Here is a 12,684-nt window from a genome sequence, read left to right on the forward strand (position 1 = left end):
CCCTTGCTCAAGGGAACAATTTATTCATTTGTCCCCAATTCCGGTGCAAAATGAACTTAGGGGTTAAAAACACATGTGTACTGAGTTTGTCTGTTCTCTGGTATATGTTTTCATGCTAATCGAACGTGACCAGTTTTACCACAAACCGCTAATTAGCTTACAACGCTAGTCTTCGGGGCACACGTAAAGTAAAAAGAAATCGTTATTTCTATACCACTAACAAGGCTCAAAATAGCACCACACTTTCACAGTAGCATAATGAGGGGCCCTACATGCAAACTGAAGCATTGAGAACTTTGTAAGTGTACAGACAGTTTATTAAAAAAATTGTTTAGAAACAGTACCGTTCACGTATACAGGCTGGCCCCATCTTGGTAGAACAGTCAGATCAGCTCACGTTGCACAACCTTGGACTGGAGCAACGCGAGCTGATCTTTTTAATAAACTGTCTGTACACTTACAAAGTTCTCAATGCTTCGGTTTACATGTAGTGCTATTTTGAGCCTTGTTATTGGTATAGAAATAGTGATTTCTTTTTACTTCACATGTGCCCTGAAGACTAGCGTTATTGGCTGTTGAAAACAAGCTAATTAGCAGTTTGTGATAAAACTGGTCACGTTCAATCAGCATGAAAACATATCTCAGAGAACGGACAAACTCGGTACACATGTGTTATTAACCCCTAGGTTCATTTTGCGCCAAAATTGTCCTTTAACCACTACACTACCATTGACTCTCAGAACAAACATAAGGCGAATGACTTTGAATGGCAGGGGAAAGAGGTTGAACCTGATGTGCTCTGTGTGGTTGAAGCAGTATTCATGGATGAGACGGTAGCAGGAGATGTTGCCGTGCTTGGTGAGGTAGTGGTGGAGGCTGCAATTGAAGTTATAATACATAGTAGTTGTACTTATTGAAATGGTTTCATAAAAGCAGAAAGAGCATGAAAACCATTTGAAATCTCTTTATGTGGAAATAGTTAGAGGTGCTTTGTCTCCCCCTATCGCTTCTCCGCGGAAAAAAACAAATATGCAACTTCCTGAACTTGGTCAGGGTAAATCCGGATGTGACTCAGCTGAAGTATCGATTTTTTCGCGCCTCGAAAATGTAGTCAGATTGTAGTTTCTAAGAAGACTGCAAAATGGACACCAACTTGGCTTTGTTGCTGTTGAAATTGTAAGTAGCCTACCCTTGGGTGAATTTCGTCTTTGTAATGTGGTTTGATAGTCTCTTGAACAATGTGTTTGCTTGACTGTTTTATTGTGTTTACTGTATGTGTTTAGCTTGGTTTCTTGATGGCCCAAAAACCAGAAACAGCGAAGGAATAACCAGACTTAGGGCTTCTTTAAGGAGCAGTTTTAGCAATAAAAAACGATGCTAAAGTAACATATGCTGTGCCATTTGACTGATAGAGACTGATAGAGTGGCCACAGCAATTGTCATCATCATCAGCAGCATGATGTTAGACCAGACTCTGTGACCCCGTTATGAAGCTACATTTGCCGCGCTATACATTCTCTTTCTGATCACTGTCCCTCTGCCGTATGATAGCCTACATTTGCCGCGCTATACATTCTCTTTCTGATCACTGTCCCTCTGCCGTATGATAGCCTAGCGACGCTAGTAACCAACTACAAGTCTCAGTAGCTTATCGGTAATGTCACTATTTCCTGAATGAAGTAATTTTTCAGTAGCTTAACGCTTTTATTGATCAAGTAGCAACTTTCCGCATGGTAACAACCTCAGAAGCTACTGTGTTATATGGCTTAGCACAGTGGAGAAGCAGTTTGTAATCAATCAGGGTCAAGTTAAGACTACATTAAGTCTATATTAGGATAAAATCAAGGCCAAGATAACCTTAATCCATCATGCATTTGGCCCTAAACGCTACATAATTAATGAAACATGTCACACTTTCTTACCTGAGGTCACCTTGATTGAAGTGATATTGAGTGATATAGAGCCACTATCTATAGCGGTTTGGACGGTTCTGCTAATGTTGTCTGCGTTTGGTGAAGAAGAGGAGGAACTGAAGAGCAGGTCTGTGTCAGCGATTACCGACCCAGCACTACAGAACAGAACACAGCAACAACACAACATACAGGTGAGGGCAGAGTCATTGACAGTCAGTCCTTGACACACATAAATCCAACAAATCTACCAACTGCCCACTCATTTACATACAGTATCTACACAAATGTAAGACTGAGCCAGAATAGATTATTTCTTATGGTGAGTGGAATCTTGTGGAATAACTTTGTTAATCACAAGAAGCATAAATATATGAGTTACCTGAAACGGTTAACAATCAAACGAATTAAATTGGAGTAAGCTTCTCGTAATACAGGTTCCATCTGAAAAGAAACACAGCAGTTATTATTTTTGTTTAAACTGGTAGATTATTTAAAAAAACACATCAGTTATTCTTTGTTTAAACTGGTAGATAATAAAAAACACAGCAGTTGTTATTTTGTTTAAACTGGTAGATTATTTAAAAAAATACAGTAGTTATTCTTTTGTTTAAACTGGTAGATTATTAAAAAAATACATCAGTTATTGTTTTGTTTAAACTGGTAGATTATTAAAGAAACACAGCAGATATTCTTTTTTAAAAACTGGTAGATTATTAAAGAAACACAGCAGATATTTGTTTGTTTAAACTGGTAGATTATTTGAATATAGAGAAACACAGCCGTTATTCTTTTGTTTAACCCTTAGAACTCCAGCCATTTTTTGCATGTTTTAATGACTTCATAGAGGTCTCAGCAAAGTGCAATACTGACTATCTTCAGCACAACCTAAGCAATATGATTAAAGTTTTGTCATTTCATTTCAACCAACTATATATACAAACATGAGCAAAAATATTCTGAAATAAATATCATTGATTTTTTTACTGCAGTCATTTTTGCACTATTATACTCATAGAGATATCCCTCCTCAAAGTTATGTCGACACTACTTTTTAAAGTTAAACTGGTAGATTATGTGTAAAGAAACACAGCAGATATTCTTTTATTTAAACTGATAGATTATCTAGTTACACTTTACTTGACAGTATGAGTTACACTTTACTTGACAGTAGGAGTGGCATGACACTGAATGTGTCATAAACAAGTCATAAACGTTTATTACATAACGCTTCTGTTATTAAGTGTCATTCAGTTTTTGTCATAACAAGTTAGGTTTAGGGTTAGGGTTTGGAGTAGGGTTTTAGGATAGGGTTAGGTTTCATGTGTCATGACAGTGTCATGTCACTCTTATGTCGATACTGTCAAGTAGTGTTACTGATTATCTGTATATAAAAAACACTTGCCAGTCATTGAACAACATTTTAAACCCATGTAGTATGCATTATTAATGTGTGTCAAATGCTGGTAGGACCTTTTGAGTTCAGTAGTTCAAAGCTAATAATCTAATAATTTGTAATTAAATGTCCTCGATCTGGGGTTAGATTAAGTCTTATCATACATTATCTTAATGTAAAGTAGCAATATTGAATGTTAGAGTACATATTAAATCTGAGACCAGTGGGATAAACCTTCTAAAACACATGCCAAAACTTTACAAATGCTACAAACTGCCCCATTGATACTGAAAAAAGACTGAAAATACGCTAATTGCTATCTTTTCCTAAATGGAACATTTAGGTGGCGATGTTGTGCAATAAATATAATGGACAGCAAGGACTTGGGTGTAATTGTCTGCTAATTGGAGTTCATATTGAATCTGAAACCAGTGAGATAAACCTTCTAAAACACATGGCAAAACTTTACAAATGCTACAAACTGCCCCATTGATACTGAAAAAAAACTGCAAATACGCTAATTGCTATCTCTTCCTAACTGAAACGTTTAGGTGGCGATGTTGTAGAATGAATATAATGGACAGCAAGGACTTGGTGTACAGTAATTGTCTGCTAACATGTAAATTAGTTTAAATATCAGTGCAAATGTACCTGTGACTTGATCTGCTGTGCGAGCTCCTGAAAGGCCGTTGATGCTGAGTTGGCCAGGTCACTGCTAAACTCCTGCTGCAGAGTGAGCATCATGGAGACTGTGCTGGGGACTGCTGTGGAAACAGCCAATGAGGTTGCAGCTATGGGAGAAAACAGCCAATGAGGTTGCAGCTATGGGAGAAAACAGCCAATGAGGTTGCAGCTATGGGAGAAAACAGCCAATGAGGCGGCAGCTATGGGAGAAAACAGCCAATGAGGTGGCAGATATAGATAAAAAGACCTGTGAGGATGAAGCTATTTTGGGAAAGACACTATGTAACAGCAAAGGTGGAGAAAAGGACTAATAATGTCTCAGTTAATACTTAATTATAACCACACAATAAGATACTCCAATTTAAATAAAAAGTAACATGTTATCACATACAACCCAGCGCTACAATAATATGAACTCAATACTAGTTTCCTTCTAAACGTAGTTTATGCACTGCAAAATCAGCTTATCTAATAAAATCTAACCAAGTCTTACTCATCTTATATCAAGATCAAAAAATCTATTTGCCATTGTTTTCAATATAAAGAGACTTACTTAGTGGATTCTCATAAAATCATTTGACTTCATTTATGAAGAGTTTGACTTTAAGACATCTCATCCTGAAAACAAGCAAATTTGTCTGCCAGAGTGTTGTGTAAATATGTCTTGATAAGACTCCTTGAAATAAGACAAAGTCTTATTAAATTAAGTCAATATGACATTTTAAGAGAGCGCTAAGTACCGGTAAATCTCTTCACACTAAAAACAATATCAAATAGATTTTTTGATCTTAACCCCTTCAGACCCCAATTATGTTCCAAGGTGGTGAAAAATATAATAATGATTTTTTCCCCATCCTTAATGCAACCATAAATGAGAATCAACAAAAAAGGTAACACTTTACTACACACAATTCATCATTTATTAAGCCTTTGTTACTTATTAGTTAATGGTTTGTTCATCATTAGGAATTTCTCATTAATCATCAGTAAAGCATTTGTTCACACAGTTACAAATAGTTTGTTCATAGTAAATAAGCCTATATTTTAAATATGTTTATACATTATTGTTAATACTTAATAAATGATGCAATAATATGTTTTTGATTAAGCTATATTTCCACTAATGATTAGTTAGGATGAGGATACATATTTTATAAACCACTTCCTAATACTATAATTAATAACTAACTCAGGAGTTACAAGTGGTTAGTTAATGATATTTTGTGAGCTCATCTAAAGTGAGGACATGTTATGCCTTGCAACACATTTACAAATGAGTTATAAAGTTTACACTTGCATTTATTCATTTAGCTGACACTTTCACCCAAAGCGACTTACACATGTCAATGAAATGAAAGCAAGGCCACATTGGTGGATGCCGGGGTTTAAACCCCCAACTTTATGGGTTACTGCATGTTAACCCAGCTCCCACTACACTACCACTTCCCAGTGGTATTACAACAGTCAATTCAAAAATATAATATAGATTATGCGTGTTTACTATGAACAAACCATTTTTAACTATGTGTAAACATGATTTACAGATGAGAATTAATGTAGGAACAATGCTTTACAAATTAATAATACAGCATTTAATAATAGTTTACAAATGTTTAATAACAGTGTGTAGTAGAAGAAAACAGAAACTCTTGCATAGTTGTAGAGGTTTCTATCTGGGCCAAAGTAGTGTAGTGGATAAGGAGCTGGACTAGCATGCAGTAGCCTGAAAAGTTGGGGGTTCAATTCCCAGCTTTCACTGTTATGTCAATGGCCTTCAATTTAATTGACATGTGTACGTCGCTTGTCTGCTAAATGAATGAATGTGAATGTAATCTTTACAACTCATTTGAAAATGGCATAGAAGGCATAGAAAGTCCTCACTTTAGATAAGCTCACAAAATATCATTAACTAACCACTTGTAACCCCTGAGTTAATCATGAATTATAGTATTAGAAAGTGGTTTATAAAATATGTATCCTCACCCTACTGTAACTAATCATTAGTGCATGTGTATATCGCATAATTTATTTAAGCAATATAGCACGAGTGAGAGTGGGGTTGGTCATGGATATTCCCACGGGTGTTGTTCGGCCGTAGCCACGAGGCCGGAGGCCGAGTGGCGCAGGCAACAACAGCCGTGGGAATATCCATGACCAATCCCACGATCACGAGTGCTATATTGCTTTTATACAACAATTATACCACAAACTAAATAATCTGAAAACACCCCATTATTGTTTAAAAATGTTAATTTCGACATCGTTCTTACGCATCAAAAAATAGTTCCCTTTTCAATAGACAGCGTCTTGGTTGCTAGGTAACCAACATTCCAGACCCCTCTCGTTACGGGTCTTTGTGGTTTACATGTCTTGAAAGAAATGTTGAAATCACATTCATATCTAGGTTTGCTGCATGCATGTTACAAGGACACTGGGCCATGTCATGTAAGGGACATGGTACTGCAAAAAAACGGAAACATAGTCTACATTGCAGAACCACTCAACTTTATTAATGTATAGTGAGTAAATGTTACACTACTGTGCACAGCCTGATGTGACGATGCTAGCACGTTAGCAGCGGTTAGCTAATTATGCTAACGTTAGTTATCTACAAGTCTCCTCCAAGTGACAATCATATTATACACAATGCTGGCAATGCTGAGAACAATTAGCATCCTCGTTTATCTTACTTACATTGAGTTGACTGTGTGGCTTAATCCACAGATGTGGTGAAGCACTGTTTCGTTATGGTTTGCTAAGCAGTAACCCATTGCTTGAAATAGTGGAGAGCTTGGTGTTAAATCTTCGCATTGTATCGCGCAGTGATTTATTATTAGCTGTGCTGAGTCTGAGTTGAAATGTCCAGGGATATTCCAACTCATGGAACGTCTCTCGGCCAATCAGAAACAAATAAATAGTTCCATAGAACCCAATTGTTGTATAATAAGTATTAACAATAATTCATCAACATATTTTAGATATAGGCTTATTTACTATGAACAAACCATTTATAACTTTGTGTACAAATACTTTATTTATGAGAATTAACATAGGAACAATGCTTTACAAATGATGAACAAAGCATTTTGTAATAGTTTGCAACTGGTTTATAATAAGAAAATGATTTCATTATAAGTGGTTGTTTCATTACTTATTAAGTATAAATCATGTACTTACAAACATATTTTTTGGATAGGCTTATTTACTATGAACAAACCATTTATAATTGTGTGAACATATGCTTTACTGATGATAAATTATGTATGAACAAGAAATTACTAATGATGAACAAACCATTAACTAATAAGTAACAAAGGCTTAATAAATTATGAATTGTGTGTAGTTATTATAAAGTCTTACCATTTTTTTTTTATTAAAACCTTTTAATTGTTATTTTTTTTGTCCATTTCAATGGACATCGGGTCCAAACAGTTGTTAAAATACCAACATCATATGACAACATCATACCTATTTTTTGTCTTATAATTCACATTGACATCACATGGAACATGAACTTGAACAGTTCAAACGATGTTTTTTTGTAAGGTCCAAAGAGTTTTAAAATATAACATCATAGTCTTTTTTTTTTTTTTGCAGGTCAAAAAAGTAATGTGCCGGATTGTGTCCACACAATAGACCTGTGGTGCTAGTGCTAAATGTTTAGCAGTTTTTGATACACACACTGTTTGCATTGTTTTTTGCATTTTGTTGTTGTCACACAGTCTTGTGAACTGAACTGTTTAATTACATGTTCGAATACGGAACACCGGAGGTATGCTTGCAACATATTTGTTTGCTCACTTTACTAAATTGTGCGCTCGTTTTACTAAATTGTGCTCTCATTTTCCTAAATTTTTGCTCAATTTAGTAAACCCTGTGCTTGTTTTACTAAACAGTGCATTTATTTTATTACATTTAGCTAATTTGCTAAATTCCACTCTCATTTCACTACATCACATTGTAAAACGAGTGCACAATTTAGTAAAATAAGCGTACTATTTACTAAAATGAGTGCACTTTTTAGTAAAATGAGAGCACAATTTAGCAAAATGAGAACAAGAGCACAATACACACATTGTGTGCACAATGTAGTATAACAAGTGCACAATTTAGTAAAGCAAGCGCATGATTTAGTAAAACGAGTGTATGTTTTCTCAATACATAGAAAATCTTGCAATGACACACCCCAGGAAATGTCATTGCAAGATTGTTTTTGTATATCAAGATAATATACACTGTTTTTACTGAATTATGCACTCATTTTACTTAGAGTGCATTCTTAAATTGCCACTCCAAAGTGGATTAATAACACCAAGTTAGATTTATTTATTTTTTGCAGTGGTGGTGCAACTGCACATTGTGCACTTGCTTTCAGAGATTGGCAGACATGACGGTAATGTGTGGTAGGGTTGTGTGGGTAGGGCTGAGGATGGACGTGATGTTGCAGATGTATGTGTGAATAGAGTTGAGGATGGACCTGATGTTGCAGATGTATTAGGGCTGAGTGATATGGACCAAAAGTCATATCCCGATATATTTAGGTTGAATATCAATATATATATATATCCCGATATTTTTTTCCGCAAAGTTAGAGCTGTAAAATGAAATGTTCAGTCAAATATGAGTAGTTTTATTGAAAACTCACTACTCAAATAACAATAAAATGTAAACATAAAACTGGAGTACCTTTTTTGAAATCAAAGCTTCGTAAGGTGCACATTTAAATAATAATAAAAAAAACTTAAATAAAAAAAGCCTATAAAATAAAATAGGCCAATCTTTTTCTGAAATAAATATAATTATATGAGAAAAGTAGCGTGCGGTTTCACAGCAGTGCAGAGAGGGGAGCAGTGCAGAGAGCTCCGGTCAGCGGCTTGCGTGGAGCAAGGATCACGGCGCAAATTTGAACTATATCGATATATGTGATATGGTCTAATTCCATATCGCATTTTAAAATATATCGATATATCTTTTATATCGATATATCACCGAGCCCTAAGATGTATGTGTGAATAGGGCTGAGGATGGACCTGATGTGGTAGATGTATGTGTGGGTAGGGTTGAGGATGGACCTGATGTTGCAGATGTATGTGTGAATAGGGCTGAGGTTGGACCTGATGTTGCAGATGTATGTGTGGGTAGCGTTGAGGTTGGACCTGATGTGGTAGATGTATGTGTGGGTAGCGTTGATGATGGACCTGATGTTGCAGATGTATGTGTGGGTAGGGTTGAGGTTGGACCTGATGTTGCAGATGTGTGAATAGGGCTGAGGTTGGACCTGATGTTGCAGATGTATGTGTGGGTAGCGTTGAGGTTGGACCTGATGTGGTAGATGTATGTGTGGGTAGCGTTGATGATGGACCTGATGTTGCAGATGTATGTGTGAATAGGGCTGAGGTTGGACCTGATGTTGCAGATGTATGTGTGGGTAGCGTTGAGGTTGGACCTGATGTGGTAGATGTATGTGTGGGTAGCGTTGATGATGGACCTGATGTTGCAGATGTATGTGTGGGTAGGGTTGAGGTTGGACCTGATGTTGCAGATGTGTGAATAGGGCTGAGGTTGGACCTGATGTTGCAGATGTATGTGTGGGTAGCGTTGAGGTTGGACCTGATGTGGTAGATGTATGTGTGGGTAGCGTTGATGATGGACCTGATGTTGCAGATGTATGTGTGAATAGGGCTGAGGTTGGACCTGATGTTGCAGATGTATGTGTGGGTAGCGTTGAGGTTGGACCTGATGTGGTAGATGTATGTGTGGGTAGCGTTGATGATGGACCTGATGTTGCAGATGTATGTGTGGGTAGGGTTGAGGTTGGACCTGATGTTGCAGATGTGTGAATAGGGCTGAGGTTGGACCTGATGTTGCAGATGTAGGTGTGGGTAGGGTTGAGGTTGGACCTGATGTTGCAGATGTAGGTGTGGGTAGTGTTGATGATGGACCTGATGTTGCAGATGTATGTGTGAATAGGGCTGAGGTTGGACCTGATGTTGCAGATGTATGTGTGGGTAGGGTTGAGGTTGGACCTGATGTGGTAGATGTAGGTGTGGGTAGGGTTGAGGTTGGACCTGATGTGGTGGACGTGGACACTAGGGTTGTGTATGACCCTGATGTAGATGGTGGTAGATGAAGCTGAGGTGGCAGGTGGTACTGTAGGGTTGGGGATAAAGCTGATGCAGCTGCTGAGGTTGTGTGTGGGTATGAGGCACTCATGGATGAAATTGTTGCAGGAGATGTTGGTGTGCTTAGAGGTGGCAGTGGAGGTGGCAAGTGCTATTTAATTGCTATAGTTATTTACAAGGCTTAAAAAAATGTAATTAAAGCATATGGTATGCTATTTAAAATATCATTAGTTGCACAGGGAGTTGTTGTTCAGATGGGAAGAGTCAGAAATGAGGTGGAGCATTAGCACAGTGTTTCCTCTATGTTGATTTGGTAGTGGCGGCCCCCCACGGTTTAATTCTCTTCCCCCACGGTATCAGAAATGGGGCAGACGCACAATAGTCGCAGTTGCCTTTCAAAATTCATTGTGCAGACCTGTTGTAGATTCTCCAAATATACAGCTCAATCACAACTGAAAATAGGGCTGAAACGATTCATCGAGTTACTCGAATAACTCGATTACAAAAATTACTCGAGGCAAAAACCCTGCCTCGAAGCCTCGTTAAATTCCTATAACGCGCACTATTGATTGTTCCACACGGACCGTTGTTCAGGAAGCACACCACTAGCGCGTGAATCGTGATACATTCTGAATTTAGCTGGCGCGATGGCGGAGTCAAGATATCCATAAATGGCAGAGAATGTCTAAAGTTTTCAAATAAAGTTTTGGCATCATTACATACTCAAAAAGGAAAAGAACAAGCATCTGAACCTAAATATCCACTCCATGCTGTTTCACCAAGCGTCAATAAAGTAGGCTAGGCTATTTATCAATCTATCTAGCCTATCTATCATCTATCTACGTAGCCTATAGCCTACATTGATGTTGGCTGATTTTAATCACATACTGTATTTGTATGTCGTGATAGCTTGTTTAGCTTTGATGTTTTTAAGTGAGTAAACTTATTCACGTTCAATTGCAAGACAGTATGCCTAAAAAAGAACCCCTCACACACATGCATTGCTTTCTCTCTTCTCCCTCCCAGCACAGCTTTGTTCGCCCAGTTAAGTCATGCACAAGAGGCTGCAATTTTACAGAGAGCATTTTGAACATTATTTAATTGATGGCACTGGCACTTAAAAACACAAAATGGGTAAATTGCAATAAATGGGCTTAGTTTTGTAGCCTAATCTTGGAGTTAGAATAAATACCTCTGTGCCAATTGCTTGATAATTTTACAGCCATGTCATTTTCGTTATGCATTATATGTTTTGGTTGTTTAAAAATGCAAAAAAAAAAAAATTATCCGATTAATCGATCGATAAAGTGCTAGATTAATTGATTACAAAAAGAATCGATAGCTGCAGCCCTAACTGAAAATAATGCCTCATTGTGTGCTTCGGACAGGCCTGCCCCCACTGCTTAAAAAAATCCTAGAGGAAACACTGATTAGCAGTTTGGGTACGTGGTTCTCAGGTGTGAGATTGCTGAAGGGAATACTGCAAACCATTATAAAAATGTGTCTGGATGTAATTATTAGGATGTAGAGACTCACTCTGTTGAGTGCCATTGGTGGTTGGAGTTGGATCCCCAGAACAGGAGAAGCTGTCAGCATCGACCCCACTGGAGATGAATTGGACGAAGCCTGGTTGGTCAGTGATGATCTTGGAGTTGATCCAGCCCTCGTAACGGGACACCCTGGTGTAGACTCCAGGAAAACTGGGATCAGCACAACCGATTCGAAAGCTGCTGACACCGGACTGGACCCACACAGAGTCCTGTTTGATCACCATTGGTCCTCCAGAGTATCTCTGGAATTGATTTATTGCCAGTTTCAGATACAGTCATTTATAATTTTTTCATGGTGAAAAAGCCGCAGGATAGTGTTTTATGCAAGTTAAAAAAACAAAACATGAATATCATATTAACTGCCCACCTGTATTAACCTCATAGCTGAAGAAACTTTGCAAAATCAATGTATAAGCCGCGGCTAATAGTTGGGAAATTACAGTAATTAGGAATATTGTATTTAATTTTTCATACAGAACCATCTAAATCCTCCATACTGTTTTTTAATGCTATCAAGCATGATGGTGATAGTGAAAATGCTGTTTTACCTCACAGGAGTCTTTTCCCCCAGCGGCTAGACCAGCACAGATCATGTTGTCTGTGATGTCGATACCTCGAACTCCATACCAACAGTCACACTGCCTGTTCCCCAGCACAGGAACCAGCACTTCCTGTAGAGTCCCAGGACATGGACGGGAAACTAGGGGTGACATGAATATTAATTATAAAAGTTAAGCAATCATTATTGCTAATTACACTGCAAACAGGACATATTTTTCTAAATGTCCACTTATGTTCTGTCCAAAGCTAGAGTTCCAGGTGATGGAAGGCATACTGGGAATGACACAAAGGCAAAACTAAAGCAATTAATATAATTCATATTAAAGGAACCGTATGTAAGAACTGTATTTCAATTAATCATAAAATGGCCCTGATAATTCACTAGACATTAAGAAATCATGTTTATTTCAAATACTTATATCACTGACAACAGTAGTCCGGCCAGGATATTGTCATTTAAA

General features: G+C 37.6%; 1 protein-coding gene across 1 annotated transcript in view; it reads right to left on the bottom strand.

The window, feature by feature from the left end:
• Positions 1 to 1,908: 1,908 nt before the first annotated feature.
• Positions 1,909 to 12,684, bottom strand: part of LOC143136472 (uncharacterized) — a 47,486-nt gene continuing 36,710 nt past the window's right edge. The window contains exons 16-21 of the mRNA XM_076297474.1: positions 12,211 to 12,362; positions 11,649 to 11,904; positions 9,849 to 10,097; positions 3,958 to 4,097; positions 2,293 to 2,354; positions 1,909 to 2,068 (exon numbers count right to left, since the gene is read on the bottom strand). Coding sequence (XP_076153589.1) covers positions 1,909 to 2,068; positions 2,293 to 2,354; positions 3,958 to 4,097; positions 9,849 to 10,097; positions 11,649 to 11,904; positions 12,211 to 12,362 — 1,019 coding nt within the window. The remainder of the gene's footprint in view (positions 2,069 to 2,292; positions 2,355 to 3,957; positions 4,098 to 9,848; positions 10,098 to 11,648; positions 11,905 to 12,210; positions 12,363 to 12,684) is intronic.

Source organism: Alosa pseudoharengus, unplaced genomic scaffold (genome assembly GCF_046254945.1).
Source record: "Alosa pseudoharengus isolate Yale_2024_CS ecotype anadromous, Long Island Sound unplaced genomic scaffold, YU_APseudo_1.1 YU_APseudo_1.1_scf_1, whole genome shotgun sequence".
NCBI lineage: Eukaryota > Metazoa > Chordata > Actinopteri > Clupeiformes > Clupeidae > Alosa > Alosa pseudoharengus.